This window comes from Alligator mississippiensis, chromosome 13, assembly GCF_030867095.1.
Source record: "Alligator mississippiensis isolate rAllMis1 chromosome 13, rAllMis1, whole genome shotgun sequence".
Classification (NCBI taxonomy): Eukaryota; Metazoa; Chordata; order Crocodylia; family Alligatoridae; genus Alligator; species Alligator mississippiensis.
In genome coordinates this window covers 6,408,220-6,430,662 of record NC_081836.1, presented here as the reverse complement: position 1 = coordinate 6,430,662, position 22,443 = coordinate 6,408,220, and the positions used below count along the sequence as shown (strand labels likewise).

At 43.7% G+C, this 22,443-nt stretch overlaps 1 protein-coding gene across 1 annotated transcript in view; it reads left to right on the top strand.

Moving 5' to 3' along the window:
* Window positions 1–22,443, top strand: part of KAZN (kazrin, periplakin interacting protein) — a 636,407-nt gene that overhangs the window by 111,959 nt on the left and 502,005 nt on the right. Inside the window, exon 3 of the mRNA XM_059716417.1 lies at window positions 12,662–12,819. Coding sequence (XP_059572400.1) covers window positions 12,662–12,819 — 158 coding nt within the window. The remainder of the gene's footprint in view (window positions 1–12,661; window positions 12,820–22,443) is intronic.

Here is a 22,443-nt window from a genome sequence, read left to right as displayed (position 1 = left end):
TCCTTCCTCTACAGTAGCCGCTGGGATGAATGTGGACTAGGGAATAGCTGGTGGCTCTGCCACAATATGACTCCTTGAGGCCAAATCCCCATGTAGGGGCCAAATGGGGTCACTTCTCCCCAGATGATATTAATGAAGCTGATTTGCTGCCCACCAGGTCATCTCAAATCCCTCCCTCCTGTCTTATACTCTACTTTGAGTTTTATTATGGACAATCCTTGGGCCATTTCATTTGCAGAGTAGTCCGACCTCCCTTACATAATGACTTCCCTCTTTCTCCCTCAGACACAAGCATGCGTGCCCTGTTATGAGGTTTAATCTGTGACGTTCATGACTACAACACACTTCCACCACTGTGGCTGGCACAGTAACAGGCTGTGCGCCTCTGTGTATCACTGTACCTCCTTAGGGGCACATTACATTTGTGTCAAAGATGCCACAAAAGGGCCAGTGTGCATACCCCTAGTATTCTGCATGCTAAAATGATTATTTAAGGCAAATGTAAAATTTGTAAATGCAGAAATTGTAGCTCTTTGTATAACATTGCCTAAAAAGAGAATTATTTTTGGGGGAAGGGATCTTTGATCTTTTTTCCTTTTAGGAAATATATATGACTGTTCCAAAAACCCAAGAGCTCATGGAGGTTTTATTTCTCTGCTTCCAATTTCATTAAGAAAAAAAATTACTTCGGTGCTGCACTCCTCACTGGGGTGAATCTTTCTGCCTGACTCTCAGAGATTTGTAATAGAAATGCTGACAAATCCTAATTTATAACACTGTGAACACAGCCACATTAATGGGCCTCAGAGAAGAGAGAACAGGCCTCGGAAAAGGGAGAACAGTTAAACCTCGAGACAACTGAGCGCAGCAGATGGAAAGAGAAGGTATTAAGGAGTAAGGTCAGGAAATGAAAAGCACATTGCCACCTTACTGGTGTAACAAGAGTGAAGTGTCCACATACTCCAGTGTGGTGAATGCATGTCTCAAGGGGATTTGGTACAAAAGAAGTTGGACAAAGAGCTGGTTGCTCAGATGTGTAGGATTTCTCAGACTGAGCAGAAAAGCCATATACTTGATATGATGGGTAATGAGTAGAACGGATTGAAAACTGCAGGCAGAAAACAGATCACTGATTCTGCAGCTTTCATAGGAAAGTTGGAGTGGAAGAGACCTCATAAGGTCATAAATTGTATATATGCACACATACATTATATGTAAAACTAGTGTCACTTCACTACATGCTAGTGTTACTACACACACACAAACTGTACATTTACCTGCATCTCTTCTGGTCTAAGTATAGTAGTTCTAGGCCAGGCCAGCATTTGTCCACTTGTCCTTCTCTCCGAGAGAAGCCACCTTAATAATAAAATTCACTTGCTGAAAGAAGAGGGAGGGGTGACTTTTTGAAGTGCAGATTCAGACCTGGGGGGACGGGGGGAATCACTGGTGGTTCAACCACCAGCCCTGAATTTACATTTATCAGAAGAAAGAGATGACAAAGAAATGAAGGCAAACGAGGATGGCAAAGAAGAGGGGCACAGAAAGAAAAGTCAAGCTTTCTTATTCCCACTGACCTTGGACCTAGAAAACCCATCAGGTCTCTAATGTGCTACCCTTGCATAAGAGGCAGAAGGAAAATCCCCAGGGAACACTGTGAAGTTTGTTCTGCAAAGTCCCTTCCACATGCTTGCTTCAAACTGGGGAAGAGTTGGAGAGGACGGAAGGCCTGAATGGCTTAGTGGAGACTCGATTCACACTGGTCTGTCTGGGTACAGATGCCGATAAGGATCACCTGCCTTCCTCTATGGTGCCCCCTACCAGCCCTTCATCCATGTCAGGAGGAGGATGGGCTAATGATAATACCCATACCAAGCACTTCCTTGCAGTTGCATCAAAGGAATGTCATTTGTCTTATCCTCATTGACAGATGAATCACCTTGAGGTACAGAGGAGGCTAAATTAGCCAGTCAGATTTCACACATTAAGGCTTACTGGTACCGTAGGAAGAGAACCTAGGTCTCATGTAGCTAACACGGGAAAACATGACTGTAGGGACCTAAGCCATTCCAGATCTGGTGCCTGAGACTGTCAAAGTAGCACTCATCATCCTATCTGGACTAGACTGTGCAAACCGCAGAAAGATGTAAGGAATGGTGTGTTCATTTCCTTTGGAACACGTGTGAATTGTATGGGTTTCTGCTGCTGCTGCTCATCAGACATTGGAGGGTTTTTTCCCTGTCTCCTTAATTAGTTCTATGTGTATTAATCCTCCACCAGGCTGACCAAAGTGTCAAGAATCACTGCTCATTGCAAAAGGCAGAAGCTCCTGGGAGTTCCCTCCTTTAGGCACTGGCGGGTCAGTTTTGCACTGGATGGATGGAAAAGTCCATTCGATGATTCAAAATTGCAGGACTGCCATGTGTCAGCACTGCGGGGGCACTACAGGGACTAGAGAGGCACTGCCAGAGGAGTGTGCGTGAATCCTAGACCTGGACAAAGGCATTCATGCTGAATGGAGGAGAGCTGGCCAGATGGGTCCGTCCCGATGTAGCTGATCCCAGTGTTGAAACTGGAGTTGGATTTTATTTGAACACCGGCAGCAGCCAGAATCCAGCTTCCTGTCCCAAATCACCCGAATCTCCCAGTATCGGTTGCACTAAGGAAATTGCTCCAGCTCCCTTGGACCTATACTCACAATCATTTTCTTCTGGACTGGGGGGCCTCCTTGCCGTTTTTCAAATACTGCTTCTGGCCATTTTTGTAATGAGCAGCTGCGAGGTATATTCAGATCTCATAAAGCTGGTCTGATTCTCCAGCCAGCTACCCAGATTAGGTGCTTGGTAGTTTCACCAGACAGCTCTCACCCAAAGTCAGGGGAGCCCCCCTGAAGAGAGCCCAGGAGGTTAACGGTGCCTTAGGGGTTTGCCTCCCAAAATGCAGCAATGCCGCAGAGGGCTTTTGGCAGGTTGCTGGAAGTGAATAGAAGAGAAACTGAGAGTCCAGAATAGATAGCTCTCTTCTGTCACCTATGAACTATGCTGGAGAAATCACTTTATAAATACGATCTTTCATGGTGTACAGCTGTTCCTAGGCAGCCATGTGGTCTAATGGATTAGGCAGGGTATAGCCCTAGCTTTGAGGAGACTTGGATTTTCTTCCCAGCTCAGGGACTGGCTCCTACTGTGTAATCACAGGCAAATTGCTTTCATTTTACTGCATCTGTATCTGGGTAATGATATGGACCCACCCTTGTGAAATGCTTTGACAAATAAAGTTAAAAGTGTATGAGTGCATGTGTGAGGGTAAGCGCTGAGCATCATTATTAAATATTCCTCACCAGACAGAAGTATTAAAATAACTTAGCTTGGGGCAATGTTTCTTCGGGCCTTTCATCTTCTGTAAATGAAGTATTGATACAATGAATACAACAATAGCTTCCTGGCTAGTAGCAGGCTGTAAAATTGTCCTCATCACTTTTTATCAGCCTCCTTGTCTGGCTCAAACTTGCCCTGCATAGACTCAGAGGCTGAAGAGTAATGCAAGCAAACATACTTGAAAGTAATTAGAGCTTTTCTAAGCTAAGAAGGTAGGTTTTCTCCAAAAATAAATGCTGCAGAGGCTGAATGTTACCATCGTGGTCATCTGCGCTGCTGTGAAAGCCCTGACTGCACATCAGTACTCAGCTGAAGCGTACTTAGGGTTTGTCCTCTGAAAAAATCAGAATCCCTCATCGTCTTTGCTGTATGACTCGGGCTATGTTGTTGCAACTTGCAACACCGAGATTGCATTTTTGAGACTTTGTGGGCTGCTTTGCACCATCTTTCTCAGTAATCATTGGATTCGGTTGCCTTGGTTACTATGCCTGACATGCTCTACAGGGCTGTTTTCTCCTAGCATCACTGAATCACAATCCTATGGCTGCCCAGGGTCGTTTTTCAATTGGTTACTTGGGTCCTGATTCTGCAGTGAGCCCAGTAAGCTGCCACTATGAGGATTTTTCAGACCAGGAACCATGGTGTCCAATCCATTAGACCAGTTCCCTAAGCCCGTGCCAGCCCATAGGCCGCTCTGCTGCTGTTTAATTAGAGGTTTCTTTTAATTTCCTTACTCCCATTAAAATATTGCCTCTTGCCCATCTTTTTATTATATCCTGATCTAATATAAATAAAAAGATAATATGTATATCTTTCTCCCGTGGCACATACTGATTTTCTCCCTCTTCAAAAAGGGGGAAAAAATCCTGTCTGCAGCTATGAAAGGAACGTGGCCTTCTTACGATTTCCTACAAGAGTTCACCGACTCAGGTTGTGTTGCTACAGCTCCCAGACAGTTCGCAGATACTTTCTGCTCCCTTAGCTTTCTTTCCTTTGGAAGAGCACTAACCATTTTGGCTGAGATACGCTAAGCTGCCTCTGAAGGGATTTGGATACTCAGTTGCTTTTGAAATTAATGGGAGTCAGAGAAGGGTCCAAACATCCCTGAGCTGCTTTGAAACCTTCCTGCCTAGCTTTTCTGCTTCTATAGTGTTTCCAGTCATCATTAAACAGCAAAAAGAAACAAGCACTTAACTGTTTGTCTTAAGAGATCTCCGAACTTTATTGTAGAGAGCTACATAAAAGGAAATGATCTATATAAGTGTAGCTGTTTTTTTCAGCATAAGGAGATGCAAGCCCAGCGATGCAGCTAGGCAAGCGTCTTCTGTCTCAGTGATAGTTTTTGACAGAAAAAAACCAGTGCGCCCAAGATCAAAATGTGATATGGGAAAATTTTGTCCACTTTTTTTTCTTTTGTCTACTGAGAAAACTCTCATCAAATATTTCAGTTTGCTGAACTGACCTGAAGAGTCTTGCTTTAGGTTAGTTCAACATTACGCTGCATTTACCTGGTGGTGTCGCACGGCCACGTGGAGATGGGGTCATTCTGTTGTCTCATCCCCATCCTCTTCTATGGGTCAAGCCATCTGTACTCTCTGCCATGCAGCATCGTCTCTCTTCACTATCATGCGTCTATAGGTGCTTCATAAGAGAGGTTGGCCGGCCAGGGACTGGGCTCAAGGGGAAGAGTGGCACTAGGCCGGTCGTTCTCCACCAGGCTGCCGTGAGATCCATTCAAGGGTGCCCCATGCTGTTAGCACCGTTAGGTGTGCACGCATGTTTCACACGATAAATTCTGACACTTCAAATAGGAATTCAATAGTGTTAAGTGCAGTCAGAGTTGTTGTGGTCTTCCCAAGTTCTTTGCAACAGAAAAATTGCTCAGTTTGTCTGTAGTCAAACTAAGAATTGGCACTTTCGACGGGGTGCCTTGAATCCAACAGGGTTGAGGACCACTGCATGAGGCACTCGCAACAATTTCCATGAGGCAATGTGGCATTGCAAGCAGAAGTTAATATTGAACCTCCTGAAAATGAGAGGGTTCAGGTCAGTTCATGATAACAAATTGAAATTTTGATTTGGAAGTACTGAAATAGTCTGTTTCAGTCAAAAATACTGAAATGAAGAATTGTACCTGTTTTGAATAAAACCGTTTCAGAACATTGTGTTCCATGCAAAACGAATATTTCAGCCATTTGCCTCGATTCAGGATGAAAACCAATGTTGACATCTTTTCTGTATGGTAGAAAGCTGGACTTTTTTGCTCCCCAATAGCCAATACATTTCCAGAGAACTGAAAAGATGAGATGGATTTTTGCACCACTGACATTGTTGGAGTTGGGGTTGCTCATTGGCTATGAAAATCAGGGCCACCTTTTATTTACAAGCCTAAATGTGGCTTTAGGAGCAAGTTCAGTTTTGAAGATTTGGGGTGCAAGATTTACCGCAGCAACTGTGACGAGTCTGCAGTTCTACCTCGGGCAGCGGCCAGTCTGTGATGCTACAGAGAGAGGCTCAGATCTCGCATCATACTGCAGACAAACTGTGCTGTACAGAGGGAGGAAAAACTGTCGTTTTGGAAAAAGTCCCCGTGTGTGCTGGCAGTCATATATTACTTAAAACCTAATCACAAGAAGAGCTGCTGAAAGCATGGTTCATTACATGTCCAGCTTAATATATTATCCTCCCCCATCAGCAACCTCAGCTGAAGCATTTGTCACGATGCTGCTTTGCTTTACCTTGAAACTTCCAAGGATACAGGACTCAATTGCTTTAATATTGAATGAGTGAGTCTATAGAAAATCTCTGGACTTGAATCTGAAGCGGCTGATTTAACTAGTCCATGTTTCAGACAACATTTCTTATTAGTTATATGCTCTTCTGCCTCAGCAAATTTTATTACAATTTTTATTTGTTGCCATGGTGCCTTGGAGGCCAGAATCCAGTCAAGCCCGGTGCCATATGTTGGGATAATGGTAAATAATGTCTGATTTTGAAGAGCTTATAGATAAAACAGTGAGCAGGAAAAGAGAGACAGGGAGGTGAAATGATGGGCCCAAGGTCACGCAGCAGTTGGTAGCAGAGACAGAATTAGTATCCAGACCTCCTAAGCCAGAGTCCTCTGGGCAATGCAGTAGGCTGCCTGTCCTCTGTTAAGAGGACCTCCTTCAAATTAAGCAACGTGTGTTGAGGTTTTTGTGGCCTTATGATGGCATCCTAATGTTCACGGAGGTCCTTTTCACTCTCCTATCCGGACAGAGAGTAGAAGATGTAGAGATGCCACAGGAGAAAGAACAACGAGGGGTGGGGAGGCACAAAGGCAAGCGACCCCCTGGAGAACAGCAGATCACTAGCAGCCTTCCCATGGTAGGGGCAGGGAGAGTTGGGGGAAAGCTGCTTCCTTCCCAAACGTGTCCTTAACAGAGCTGCAGAGCAGCAGCTGCCTCCTGGTTTTGTTTGATTTTTTTTCTTTCGGCTGTGATCAAGTTTTTTGGTGCTTTTAAGTGGTGGTGTTTCGTTTCCTTCTCCTTAGCCCCAAGAACAGCCTAATATGCACCCTGCTTGGACACAGTAGCTGCTTTGCACAATGAGGAACAGGAGACGGGATTTTGATTGATTGTTTTGGTAGCAGTTTCCCCAGCAGAGCCAAACTCTTGGCTGAATGAAGCTGAGGGGAATTTTGCCATTGGCTGCAAAGGAACCAGTATTTCCCCTTCAGGCTCCTCACCAGTTCTGGGTATTCTGGCCAATATGCACCTTTTCAAAGGCTGTACATCATGCGGAGTTTATCCCGCTTGCCATCATGTAACAACCTGAAGCCTTCATGTACATGCAAACACTTATTGACAGCAGCTCCACAGGTAGCTCTAGCAGCCAGTCCATGGAGCAAGGAGGAGAGCACTGCTAGCTTCCAGGAGACCCTTTGGTTGCTCAGCTTCCTGAGCACAGTGGAAATGCAAGACGACTGTAGCTAGAGCAGCCTGGAGCACTGTTTGTCATTGAGAACAGGAGGAAGCCGATGTTCAAAAGCCTCAAATAAATGCAGAAGAGGAGTTAGATAGTTTAAAGCAGGGGCGGGCAATTATTTTGGGCAGAGGGCTGCTTCCTGAGTTTTGGCAAGCCATCGAGGGCCGCATAACAGGCAGCCCAGGGCAGATAAATATTAATTTTCTAAATTTTTTATGGGCCCCGCGGGCTGGATAGAATGGCCTGGTGGGCTGCATCTGGCCCCCGGGCCACATTTTGCCCACCCTTGGTTTAAAGCCACCATCCATACCACCCAGGGCCACACTGCAGCAAGATGCCCAGAGGAAATTCTGGCTGAGTCAGCAGAATCTTTGCTGGCCCTAATTCTGAACCAGTCGGTCTCTACTGATCTAAACTGTGATGCTTATAGAAAACAGCGTAACTTAGACTGGTTCCGTCTTGGGCTTTTTAAATGTCTGTACTTAGCCTAAAGCGCCCCTTTGTCCTGCCTTCCACTTGACTTCAGACTAAACTAGCTACCGCTCTCTACCACACAGAGGATGTGACACTGCCATTTTTTATGAGAGCATGAAAGCAAAGGATGGGCAGGTTTCTGGATTGGTTCTATTGTACTGTCTGCTTACCTGAAACTCTGTGAATCCTTTCCAGTGCCCCCTGAGGCACGTGGAAAAGCACATTTGGCATCTCACCCGAGTAATTCCAAACTCCTGATTCAGCATAGAATTGATCTTACAATTTAAAATATAGCTGCCCATTACTCTGGGATACTAATGCTAAATATTTATGAAAACAATACAGGGCAGCAGGTGCCTCAGTGTCCCCAAACTGAGGAACCCATCAAAATCCCCCAAACTTGCTTTGCTGTCCCTCAGATCTGCCCAGGATGAATATAATTTCATTACAAACAAGTCTTTAATGTAAAGAAAGAGGAGGGAAGAGAGGGGTAGATGTGTGAGCAGGTGGGTTAAGTGAGCTATAGATCTTGGAAGGAACTTTAAAGAGTCAGAGTCTTGGAAGACTTTGGGACACTTGTAGTTCTCCTGGCTTCGCGTGGTTTCTGCCACTCCTGAGAGGCATATCAATGCCTGAAAATCAAGGCAGTCTATTTATATCTTCCTGTTTTGGTTACAGCTGGGTTAAATTATGAGAACCTTAAACAAAGCTGGGCTGACTTGTTCCCCTTTGTGCATTGTAATCACGGAGAAGAGCCGATGTGTGTTCTGTTTCCCATTATGGCATTTGACTTGGGTGATGGGGCGGATAACATTCAAATGTAAATGTGTGAAATTTCAATATAACTAATTCCTCTGGCTTGTGACCACGAGCAGCTTTTTCATAATGTACCTCGCATTCAAATGCGATTTTAATTTAGTTTCCATCAAGTGGCCTTGCTCCCCGTTAACATTACATTAGAAATAATATTTCATGGTGTTGGAACAATTTAAATTCCTATAGGGAATACATCTTAGGAGATCCTGGGCGCCAAAGAAGCAGGGGGTCACATTCTTCCCTGCCCTTTATATGTGATGCCTGGTGTGTAGACTTGGTATGTGACTGAATCAGATTTGTTTCATTTGAGTATGAGTTAGCACATGGGTGAAGATCTATATAAGTTTATTTCATGGACCCAAACTTTTAGTTAGTCTTTGGACTTTTTGGCTGGGTACAGACATTCAAAAAGCTCAAGGTGGAATCTATCTAAGTTGCTTGGTTTTGTGTTAGTGGTGTAGTTTAGGTCAGTAGCAAACAGGACACTCGCCCACCCCCGCTTTGGTGGGGAAGGGCAAATCTTAGACCGGTTCCACCATTTTGAAACTAGTCTACATGTGCCGAACTTCTGTTCTCTTCTGGGTATAGACTGGTTTTGCGTGCCATGCTTCTGCTCTGTCATGGGTGTAGGCTGGTTTCCGGTCACTTATGCTGGTAAAAGTGTAATAACTGTACCTGGCCTTAGAGGCATTAATTTAAGAGTCAGGTATTAAATTGCTTTTGGTGGAGGGGAAAAACAAGATTATACTAAATCATGTTTCCCTGAGCACAGAAAGCCAAACACCAGGGAGTTTCCTTGCTCAAAAATTCCCAAGCCCACCACTCCAATGACTTTTCTGTTCCTCTGCTTCCTCTTGGGGTCGCACTTATCTCTTCTGTTGGCTTTATCTGACCTGCGTAGCCTGCAACCAGTGCCTTAGCCTCTGCATTTGCAACCAGGGAAACACCTCAGTCCACTTAGCCCTGACCTTATCTCTCCATTGTCTGCAGTTTGCTTGCTTGCTTTTTTGCTACAAAAAAACGGGCTTACTTCCTACTTTGGTTGAACAGTGGGAAAGCTCTGAGCGTATGCATTGGCTTTCATACGGTCTGCGATTCTCTAAAACCCCCACACTGTGGTAGCCTTTAGCACCTTTCAGCATAACATTGTTGAACTTGGAGAGCGGTTATTAAAGAAACACTAAGAGCATCTAACCAATTCTGACAGCTTTGAGCCTGCAATGGTGCAAAGCAGCTGAAAGAACAGTAGGTCTTTTCACCCGGGATCTCCTGATATGCAAGCATTGTAAGATTTGACTCCTTATGGCAGGGGGTGGCAAACTTTTTGGCAGGTGTGGCACAAATCACCTCTGTATACTCCCCGGGTACCATTGCAATCCCTTTCCCGTGCCAGATCTGCTGCTTTGCTTTCTCCCCCCTCCTTATTTGCTGCTGTGCTGCCTGTCTCCTCCCCAGTATGCTGCATGCTACGCACAGTGGCTGCTCATGCCACTTGTGGCACCTGTGCTGCAGGTTGGCCACCCTGCCTTCAGGGATCACCACCACAGAAAGAAAGATGGAAAGCCGGCTTTAAGCCACTCTTCCTCTCCTAGACTTCAGCTACACTCAGGCTTGGTCACAGTTAAGGATTAGTTCCTATGTCTTAACAGCCTAGGATTTATGATAGCTGAGCTATAAAGGGCACTGTCAAGAATGTAAGCCCAAAATATAGCTGTTGGTTGTGGGCGGGAGGGGTTTGGTTTGCTTTTTTTTAAGGAAAATGGGTTAGGGGGTTGAGGGATTTTGAAAAGAAGTAAGGGATAAGTGTTTTACCAAGCTGTAAGGGAGGGAGAGAGGGGAAGGGGCTCATGTGAAATTGTAAAAGGAAATGCATTTTTAATTTTTGTTATAGAATTGTCAACTACAACGATACAAAAAACATGAGTCAAGTCTAAACGTACCAAGTTTATTGCTCAAAAATCTTCCCCAGTAAAAATATATTTGTTGGGGGCTTTTGATTTGCCTTTCTTGTATCCGAGGCTTTACAATACACTCGGCTCTGCTTTCCAGCTTTCCTCTCGAAATATCAGGGCTAGAAACTTTAAAAAAAAAATAAAAGCTGGCATTGTCTCGTCATCATTTGCCCCCATGAGTGGGGAATCTAGGAAAAGCACGAAAGATGGCTAAACTTCCAAGAGGTAGCAATGCTGACAGTGAAACGTAGGCTCCCACTGGTGCAGTCCCCGTTGCAGAATAGCTCTCTTCGGTGCAGAAGAATTGCACAACCCTCATAACTTCCAAATCCTGCCTCCCTCTCGAATGCTGGCAATGCAACGTTCCCTGGTCGTGGGCTCTCAGTCTCCACCCCTGCAGAGCTGGGGTGGGATTTTGCCTGTAACGAGTTGAGCGTCTGATTGATCTCTTCTACTTGATATCCTGTGGCTGGATCTTATCTGGACAGAAATAGGTCGAGTCATATTTCTGAAATTCATTGCTTAGCTTTTTTTAAATCAGTTTGTCAGGCAGCTCTAAATAACAGACTTCCCAACTCATAAAGAAGCTTAGTAAATCAGCGGTAGTGTGCATCTTGCAAGTCTTGAAGTATAGTTCAGAGTGATGTGCTTCTATCAACTGTAAGCTTATCTGAGGTTTTTCTGCAAAAACGACCACTAACAACAACAACAACAACACGAAAGACACTGAAGAATTGTTTGAGGTTCATTTATTTAATGAGCCTACAATAAAAATGAAACCTCAAGCCTTGTTGCGGTTTAAATGCAAATTGTATCTCAGATTTTTCAAGTATGTGGAAATGCAAAGGTTTTTATTGTGCAGAAGTAAATGGTCATTAGTTCATATCATTATGCTTCATATAAATTACAGCCTCTTAAAGGGCATAAAAATGCTGGGGGACCTCTGTTAGCCATGAACATGCTTCATCTAATATGTTTTTATATGACCATGTGCAGAACCCCCCCATATAGAATCTTGGTTAGGGCTTGATGGGGGAATTTTAAATATACATTAATATTTCATATCCTATTATTCACCAGAAGAAAAGAAAATCAGGGCACAATATTGTAGAATTAGTGGGTTTCTCTAGCCTTTCCCTGACACAAACTTCATTTCCTTCTTTGTCTTATTTGAGGCAGTTGTTGAGCATATGAAGGGGGCAAGAGGCCTGAGTTATAAATCCCATTGTTGCTGTGTGACCTTCAACAAGTCTCTCATTCACTTCTGTGCTCTGCCTCTGTTTTTCCTCCTGCCTTTTGTCGTCTTGAATCCGTAAGCTTTTTTGGAATTGAGACAGAGGTACAACGCTTCAGTCTGTTGGAGCCATGGGATGATGAATAAAATGCAAGAAACAATATTTTTCCACTCATCACAAAATGTTGACCCTTAAAATAAGTCATTCCTAACCTGTATATTATGTTGCCCAGCTCTGTGATCAGTCTAAACCCCTAATACTTATAGAGCCATAAATATTCATAATGACCCTTACCAACAGCGGGACGTCTACTGGTTCCTAATCCAAATACTTACTATGTAATACTTCTTTAAAAAAAAAAGAATAAACTGGTGTTGCAAATGCCGTTCATATGAGGAAATGGGATTGCACCTGGTTTGTTGATAGAGAAGTAAGAATTGAATGGGTAGACTCTCAGGTTACATGAAGCACAAACTAGTGCTCTGAGGTTTGGACCGGAAGCTTATGCCACCTACCAGTTGTCACTCGAGTTCCCAATCAAGTGATGACATCTCAAAAGCCACCACTGTGTTGCACACCTTTGTTGCTCTGTCAGCAGAAAAGCCAAGGCATGAATGGAGATGGACCTCCTTTTCCTGCTGCTTTTCAAGGGGTCCCTCCAGGTCAGGGTTGAGGCATATTGGCAGGAGTAGAGCGAGGAAAGCTTGCACCATTGCTGCTCATGCCAGGGTTGTTCTGTGGATAAAGAATACAGCAACAGCTCCTTGCCCTTTGGAAATGATTCCAGCAACCCCTCTAGCATAGTTTCATTGTTCATCGCTCTCCCTTTCTTTCCCCACAGCTGTGCAGTCATTGCATACCTTAAACGACCAGATCTCTCACTTTATCGTGAACAAGTCAAAAACGCTGGATGAGGACGAAGATGCTTTTCTGCCCAGCGAAAAAGAGTCTCTGAAAAATTCCATGTCACTGATGAGACACCTCTTAATGGATGCACAGGTATGAAATCAATAAACTCATATCCGTTATGACGTACGGGAATGCACATTTCACAGATCCAGAAGCTGTGCTTCATTTTTATGGTAGGTTTAAACTGTGAGAAGCATTAGCCCCAGACACTTGTTTGAAAATGGCTTAAACCTCTGAAATTACAGCAGTTGAAAGGACATCTTGGTACAAAGAGTATGAGGGTTTGATGGCACTATATGTTAGATGTAGGACTGAAAATTACTTTAAAGTCACAGAAGAAAATAGAGTAATCTGCTCACTGATGGGAATCTAGCATTAGTTCTATGGAAAGAAAATCAGTTTGTCACTAAGTATCTGCGCTGAGCGCCAGTTTAAAGGTGGCAGACACATAATAGCATTGTTTGGTTTATCTACACTCCCAAATGTGATGTGAGAAGTTGGGCATTCATGTGCAGGTGTTTCATGGTGTCTTTGCTGCTTGTACAGCACATCAATCTATTCCAGTATAATTCCTTCTCTCTATAAGAAGTCTTACAAACCGTAAGTTTTTTCTTTTGAAAACTCCGTTTTAAACTTTGCAAATAAATCTTCAGTTGGAAAAGGGCATCCTATATCGAACAGTTGTTTTGAAAATACTTCCTTTTCCTACTGTTTCTCTTGATAATTCCTAAATACTGATTTTTTTTTCTAACAAAGCAGGTTTCAGATTGTCCAAAACAGTTGTGCATTTTCTCCTCACCTTGATGAATACCAGAAACTCAGAATGTGTATTGTCTGGATAATGCATGCACCCCAAGTTAAGCAAATCCTTCCATTTTTATTCATGGTCCCCTTCCCTCCCCTTCACAACAGGCAACTGGCTCAGCTGTGCTACTTGGTGGCTGCCAGTAACAGAAATGAAAAGGAGTATTCTGAGACTGCCACGCTTCATTTAAAAGCCCTAATGAGGAAAGGAAAATAGAGAACCATTTGCAAAATAAAACGGGAGGAAATTATTCCTGCAAGGATTAGCTGCAATATGTGCAAAGTCCTCTCGACTGGGCTTTTCCTCATCACTATTCCATGGCTAACCCTGTATTGCCAGTGGGAATACCAGCATGGCTTGCTGCAGATAGTGTACAACCGTGATTACCCAAACCTCAGTTAACCAAACTGCTCACTTATCCAAGTGCTCCCAAGGGACCAGTTTCCTGTGACTTGCTGCCTACATTTTACAAGTACTTAAATGGAAAATTGAAATGGAAAAAACTACACGTTTTCACATTTTATTCCCATACCCTCTTACTTGGAACCTGGTGGTTATCTAAGCAAACACATCTCCCTCTCTTTCTTTCAAAGCCCTTTGGTCCTAATTAGTTTGGGTAATTGAGCTTTCATTACACAGAAAAAAATGGGCAGGAAATCTGTGGTAGGAGTAATGCATCTATTTAAATTTTTAGTTACATTTCTATGTAGAGTCAGGCATACACATTTGGAGGTGAGCCACACAAAGGTCCGTAGAGACATGAATTTGAGCTTCGCTTGGCCAAAGGTCACTCCTAGTGTAATTGGGCTTGTCATCATTTGGGCTTGGGAAAAAAGGCGGTCTGACATGATTCTAGCTACCTGCCCCTCTCTACTCATAGTTTCACAGTTTCTAGGGTTGGAAGGGACCTGAACAGATCATCCAGTCTGACCCCCTGGCATAGGCAGGAACGAGTGCTGGGATCATAATACCCCAGCCAGATAGCTATCCAACATCCTCTTGAAGACCCCCAAAGGAGGGGAGAGCACCACCTCCCTTGGGAGCCCATTCCAGAACCTGGCAGCTCTCACCATAAAGTAATGCCTCCTGATATCTACTCCTGGGTCCAGAACCACTCTAGCCCATTGGGCCACTAGGCCTGCAGGACTTTTGACCTTGCTTGGAGTTGAGTGAAGGGAAGAACTACGAATCAGGCTGAATTATTTCCCCCAGCTGGTAAAAGCCTCCCCGTGGCTTCCCAACCAGCATACATACTTCCCTCAGCTGCCGACGTCCCCCCATAAAGTTACAGGTCTTGGGCGATCTGCATTTCTGCCTTGTGCATCTCACTTTGCACAGACTCCATAAATATGGATATGGCTCTGCTCCTGTGATGGAGACAGCATTTTGGACGAGTGAACGTACTTCAGTGGGAAGGGGAATCTTACTCTTTGTGCAGAACAGGCACGTGGCGAGGACCGGGGATGGGAAGGTACTGGAGTGTTTCCAGTTCAGTCACCCATCCTGGACAGAAGTGATCAGGGATTTTTGAAGACGCCAAAAACACCCTCCCTCTATCCCCCAAAATTCATTTTGTATCACAGAGATTTGGTTCTACCTCAGGTAGCCACTTTTCCACATTATTTTTATAATTGAAGCCAGCTTGTAATAATGTTTCTGCTTGTAAATTAAAAGCCAGTTTCATCTTGAAAATGTCAGCATTTCCAAAACAAAATCGTTCATTTGCGGGGAATAAATCAACATGAAATGTTTTGACATTTTCAAAAAAATTCTTCTATTTCGTTTAGCTGAAATTATTTGTTGAACAACGTGACCCGTGTGCACAAATAGTTTTGGGGGAATGAACGCTCCTTTTTCTGGCAAATTTACTAAAGAAAACAAACAGCAGTCGCCCAGTTGTAGAGGGGACAGTCTTCAGGGAGCACTTACTTGCAACATGTGTAAAAGAAGGACTGGTAACCTGTCTTCATTTTATTCCCTCAATGATTCATTTTAGGTTAACGGTAATGGCCATCCAGGAATGCCTGCTGCTAACAGTGTGCTAACAGAAGGTGGGAAATTCTACCTTCTGCTAAGAGCTGGTATTTTACCAGGGGAGGTCGAAGAAGAGAGCATACTTGGGGAGCTCTACAGGTGTTAAAGTGCAGCTAAAAATAAAGCTGTATTTATTCTAGTGGTTCAATAGCGGAGCACAGCACTATGCGTCTTCGGCCAAGACCGTTCCACCTATCCCTTGGGTTCATTATTTTAACTTCTATACATTCATCTTGGAATTCAAATTAGGCTCTGCAGCTACTAGGAAATGGAGGACCCCAAAGGTTAAATTTTGCTTTCAGATATAAATATGCAACTCGTGTTGTGGTTAATGGCAGCTTCAGGGGAGCTAGGCATGCACATCCGAGAGCAGACAGGAGCTCTAGAAGCATCTGTGTATTGGAGATAAAATAAATATAGGGACAACAAACTATGCATGATAATCCACTTTGCTAGAATCTCCTTTTTAGTACCTGAATTGCTTTATTACTTATCATTTGCCCTCAATGCATATTAAGTGCTGCCTGTGATACTGTATCTGATTAAAGAAACACTAATAACAATAGGGAAATGCAAAGTGCTTCTGTGTCCTCCTAATATATCTGGAACACTTCCAGATGGTACTGGGCATTTTTTTACTTAGATTTTAAAGTTGGAAGGATGACAAGATGAGAAGCAGTAATGATGATTAAAAGGATGGAACAGACTAGGTGACAACTTCAAGTAGAAACAAAAAATCCAGTGGGGAAATCAAAAATCATGATCTTGGCAGCAAACTGCCTAAACTGGAACAATACCTCTCACATGTGCATATGAAGTACTGAGTAAATATAATGTGGGGATACCCTATAGATCTAATTACATGGCAGGGGGGGAGGAATTAGCTAATTCCCAATGCAATTATTTACATTTGTTTTATTTAATCCTTTTTTTCCTTTGAAAAAGAGAAGGTAGTAGTGGTAACATGGACCCTCCAGGTACGAACACAGGCCAGTTGTGCTAGTCACTGTCCAGACACCCAGTAAGAGTCAGTGGTCACTCCAAAGTCAGCTGTCTAATTAATCAGAAAAAGGCAAATGGATGTAGAAAGGAAGTTGCAATTTGTTGTTAGTGGTTAAAGAACAAACCTAAAGTTTGAGAGACCCAAGTTCAAGTTCTTGTTCTGCTACAAATTTCTTGTCTGACCATGTCTACTTATTTAGTATCTCAAACACCTCTGTGCCTCACTTCACCATCTGCAAAATAAGGGTAATTTTACTGTCTTCTCCAGAATAAAGAGACAAAAGATTAAAAGACAAAAGATTATGAAGTGCTGAAATACTGTCATAATGGGGTCATGTAAGTATACAGGTTTCCCTCGATTCATGCTGTACATGCATAAAGCAAACCCACTTTAAAATGTAACAAATAGGGATAGGTTCCCATGGCGGGGAGGGAGGGAGGGAGTAAGGCTGGGACTAGGGAAGGGGCAGGGGGAGGGGAGCCACTCCTGGGGCTGCACAAGGCAGCAAAGCAGAGGGAACAAAGCGGCACTCGCCCCAGCCCTAGCTGCTGCGGCCCTGGGAGCAGCCAGCACCAGCTGTCTGCAGATGCTGGGCTGCACCGTGCTCTGCCTGTCCCCACTCACCTCTGCTCCTGGGCTGCGCCGTGCTCTGGTGCAGGCAGCTGGTGTTGGCTGCTCCCGGGGCCACTGCAGCCAGGGCTGGGGTGAGTGGGACCACGGCCCTTTCCTCCCTCCGCAGACTTACATGCTTGGGCCAGGGGGGGCATCTATGCTGATCACATAAGAGTGAATATACCTTGCATATAATGAATTATGGGTCTAAATATGCTCATTGCATAAAAGCGAATTCGCATATAAAGAACCCACATAAATCGAGGGAAACCTGTATTACAAACATACAGAAACTGAGGTGGGAAAAGTTTCAAAACTCAGTGACTTAGAAACTTAGGACATCTATACATGTGCTCTGGGGTAGAGGAGGGGGGGTGCTTTAATTAGAGCTGCTCTGAGAGCCACTCTAATTAAAGCACCCGCAGTTTCATGTGTATGCAGTGTCCCATGCTTCAAAATACACAGCCACCGCTTTGAAACACTGGGACGCTGAATACACATGACACAGAGGCTTCTGGAGCGCACTAATTAGCATGCTTCAGCAGACTTGCAGTAGACTCAATTAATCAACTTAATCACGGCAGACTCGCAACAGGCTCAACTAATTAGCGTGCATCAGATCAGAGGTCCCTAACATGTATAGGTGCCTGTAAGTCCTGTTTAGGCTTCTAGGATTCAAGCTACTTAATCATTCCGGTTAACATTTTCAGAAGCAGCAAGGTAATTAGCCACATTTGTTTGAAATCAGGCAGAAGGCAGGGCAGAGTGGCATCTGAGAGACTAACTAATTCAGAGAAGCATAAGTTTTCATAAGCAACAGCTTCTGTCAGATGCTATGAATGGACCTACAGGGAGCCAGGTTCTGAACAGAAAGAAGTAATTTAAATACACAGAATAGGGAAGGGGGAGGAAAGAAGAGGAGGCACTGCTTAGAGAGGCAAAGGTGATAAAGCAGTAAAACCATACAGATATATAGGGGGTTAGCCCAAGTAATGGGATAAGAATCCACAGTCTCTGTTTAGACCACACTTAACACAATCCAGTCTGTGGATGAGTCCTTGTTCTGCAGTCTTGCCTAGGAGCAGAAATTACATATAAACTGGTGTAAGTGATCAGAAACTGGTTTAAATCTGTAACAACAGAAGTTCAGCACAGTTAAACCGCTTTCAAAATGGCCATAACTGGTTTAAGATAAACCTGGTTGGATGTAGTATCAGACTTAACTGATTTAGGTTGAATTAGTTTATTAACTTTCTGTCCCAGATCCCCTCCAGATTCATGCCCCAGCATCCCAGGATGCTTTGTACCTTCCCCATAACCACCCTCCACCCCCTTGCAAGTTGGTTGAGCTAGCCTTGGCCCAAGCTGCCTACTTCAGCCAAGTAGGGATGTGTGTCCTAGTGCTTCCCTGGCTTCTGGCCTGGGCCACTGCAGGCATGTGGCTGCATTTCTGGGATCAAAAGTGAATGCCTGTTCACTTGCTGATTGGTTCAATCTATGCAACTTAGACTAACCTTTGAAGATTGAATCAATTCAGCTTCAGGCTTTTTGACTGTTAGTATTTAGCCTTTGCATTCAAGTTGGGTTTTAGAGTTTTGTTATTTAAGAACAGCTAACTAACTTGACCAGCATGATGCAGGGAGTCTCCAACAGCTGATAATTGCATCTTGATTACTGGAGTCCTGGTCCAAGGCTCTAATTCCAAGACTATCTTCTCCATGCCTTTTTTCTCTCCTTGTTGCTCTGAGACTTCTTGTTTACCGTCTTAGGAATATTTTTAATTTTGTGTTTTATTTGGTATTGGCCTTTCTACCCCCAACATTTCATCCTCTTTTTCACTTGCTTCCTAATTCTCTTAGCAGTGGCCTGTCTTCTCTCTGACAGGTAATTCAAAGAGAGAGCATCGGGACTGAATCTTTGGAGGTAATTACCTGGGCTACCAACCTGCCAGCAGTGAGTGATTCAGCAAAACCCATGGGGAAGTGTGGGGCAATGGGCACTCTCTCAGGCCTATAACACTATTAAGCTGCTCTTAAAGTGCAATTTAAGCATGGACTTTGGAAGTGGTGATTTACAGTGTCAAGTAGTAGGTGACTTTTTTGCAGAATTTAGACAGCTGCTTGACTTGGGAGCTGTGACTTGAGACAGTGGTATGAGGATAGGTGGTGTGAACCCAGGACAGAGGTCCTCCTGATCTCTAATCCTGATTAAATCTGGTCTTTTGTTAATTGTAGAGCCTCTCCCTGCTTTGGTCTTCTCCTTTGTAAAACAGAGATAATTATTTGTTACGCGTCTCCTGGGATGTGTTGAGGCTGGGGCTCCAGTGTGCTAGATACTGAATATAACATTCCTGTTCTGAAGAGCTTACAGTCTAAGACTCATAACTAAGAGAGAAAAGAAATATCATTAATCTTCAGTTTAGAGATGTGGAACCAAGGCACAGGGAAATGAAGCAGCTTGCCCAAAGGTACACCGGTGATTTGAAGCCAGATCTCTTGGATCCCAGTCCAGCACCGTCGCCTCGGGACCACATTTTAATCATTTGTCTGACTCTCAAAAATACCATTTATTTCTCTTGTAGCTTTATCCATTGTCATTTAATCATTGCCGATTTCCCTGGCCTGTTTTTTGCAATACTAGAGTGCAAGCAAATGTGACCTTCTTTTAAATTTATTTTCCCTGTTTGGCTAGCTATAGTGTTGCCACATCTGCAAGACTAGAACTTGCTTGTTAACTTGTGCTGCTTAGTTGACTCCATGACAATTACAGAGCAAAAGTGGAATCCTTCACAAGCATTGGCTATTTTTCTTTTTTCGTATAATATAATAGAATATAAGTATATTACACACACACACACACACACACACACACAGAATTTTAACAACTTTTCATTTTTTAAATGCAAGACAAATGCTGTACTTGTGAAATGTGCTATCCTAATAGCAATGTAGCCTGGAGCCCCAGATTCATCCAAACACGAGCAGTTTCAATACAGGCCAAAGCATTTTTTGCTCCCTTCAACTACTGAGCTAACATGCCTGAACCCCGTTTGGAAAGCACCACCTCTCAAGGGTGAAAGAAACACTTATCCTCAAGCTTCGTTCAGTCTTTGCCTCCTTGGTAGAGACTGCCTGTCATAAGGGCAATCGATAGGATGGGTTTAATTATTAAAGCCACTGCCTATGAAAGCTGGATTGAGAGCAGGAACTCAGCCCCACGGAGCAACGAGTGGAGGAAGATATAAGATGCACTTTATTTCCCTCCCTTCTCATCCATCTTCTGCAGCACAAAGCTGCTGGACCAAGGATGAGGGCAGGTCCTTCATGGAAGTAGCCCCAACACATGCTGCTGTTGCTGCTGATGATGAATTGTACTGGTCCAGCCTTATGGAGCAAGACAATGACTTTTTACAGCTAAGGGCATACTACTTCATGGATTTCTGCAATTCCATTTGAACTTGGTTTCAAGGAACCTCATCCAAAAACAATTTAAGTCAATAAATATCTTTTAATTTATCTCAGTGGGCTTTGGATAAGCCTCTGTTTCCTTATGTCTGAATATCACCTCTTCTGTGATTACATATTCATATGTATGGGCTATTTATACCCCAAGGCATCATGGTTGGGTGATTTCAGATGCAAGCAACAAAGCTAGTTCTGGTATCTTAACATTATCTTTATGCCTAATGTATTCATCAGTACAAATTTTATATCTGTGGTATAAAATAATAGGTGCATCCCATGCTTTGTGTTCAGAAGTGATGGGGTGGCCATTGCAAAATGACTGGCTTTACCTGGCATACTGAATGTAGGAAGCTCTTTGGATTCTTACAGGTAGGTATTGTTGGAAAGACTTTTCTGGTTTAAGAGACAGCAGTCAGATGAAGGCTAAGGAACAAAAAAACAAAATTCCACTTGTTTAATTAGTCTTCCAGGAAGCTGCAGTCAATCTTAATAAGAGGAAATGCGCAGGAGCTACCTTGCATCCAACGAGTTCCTGCCTCGTTCTGGTAGAGTGGAGAAACCAGCACTGTCGACAGTTCCCGAGTGCTGCATCTTTGCTCTCTCCTCCTTAGGCAAATTTGTCTGAGACCTTAACAGTGGGCATTTTTACTGAGCAGCAGCACCAGGATATGCTTAGGATGGGGATTTTAGCCACCTAAAGAAGTGCATTTCACTGCAGAGTTCAGCTGGGTGATAGCACCCGGGTCTGAGCACTCGGCTTGGCCTAGCTCCAGCACACCACAGAGCCACGCCGGAAATATTGCATCCTTTTTGCTGCATTCGCCTGTTCGTGTTGGTAGGCAGAATGGAGGTATATCCCACAGTTCTTAGCACTTCAATAAGCTAAATTACTCTGATTCTTTCCCAGTGAATTGTAGAAGAACTTACCTGTCTTTCTGGCCATGTGGCAGGTAAATCGGGTGGGCATCTGAGGGCTGTCTGCACTTGAGTTGCTTAATCTGCATCTTCATTGTAGAGTGGGTAGGTTATGGACTTCAGCCAAAGCCTCACTCTAGGTTTAGTTTGTAGCCCCAAATGAGCCAGTTAGCCTGAGTTGAAAATATTACCAAATATTATAGGTTAAAGGGCTGTGAGTGTGAAGGAAAGATGACTTAGGGACAGCCCCTGAATAAAAGCCAGGATTAATTCTGCAGTGAAGATGTACCTTAACTGACCTTTGATTTTAAAAATTCTTCCCTTTACCCCTTTAGTCCATATGGTGCTTTGAAGTCAAGAAGTTCTGGGTTCGCTCCTTGCAGGTGATTCCTGGGGGGAGCTGGGGTGATCCCAAAAGGATCACGTTCTACACGACCTCTCTTCTGCTTCTCTTCACACCAGCACCACTGCAGTGGTGAGCTGCCTGACACAGCGAGCTGCAGAGGTAAACATTTCAAACGTTGTTCTCATATTGCATTCTGCTACGAGAGGCTCCAAGGAGGAGTGAGGCCCTAACAAATCTAGGCAGGGATAAAACAGGAAGAATAACTATCAGAACTCTTGTGGTAGACGTGATATCTTTTATTAGACCAACTAGATAGTTGCAAAAACATTTCCTTGTTTGCAATTATCTAGTTGGTCTAATAAAAGGTATCGCCTCTACCACAAGAGTTCTGACTGCTTTTGCCTTTAGACCAAATGGCTACAACCTATATCCAAGAATAACAAGGCACATCAAATATTTAAGGAAGATATTTGCACTGCCAAATAGCAGCAAGGGAAGGAAGAAGAGCAAGGGACATTCTGCTTTTGGCTGTTCC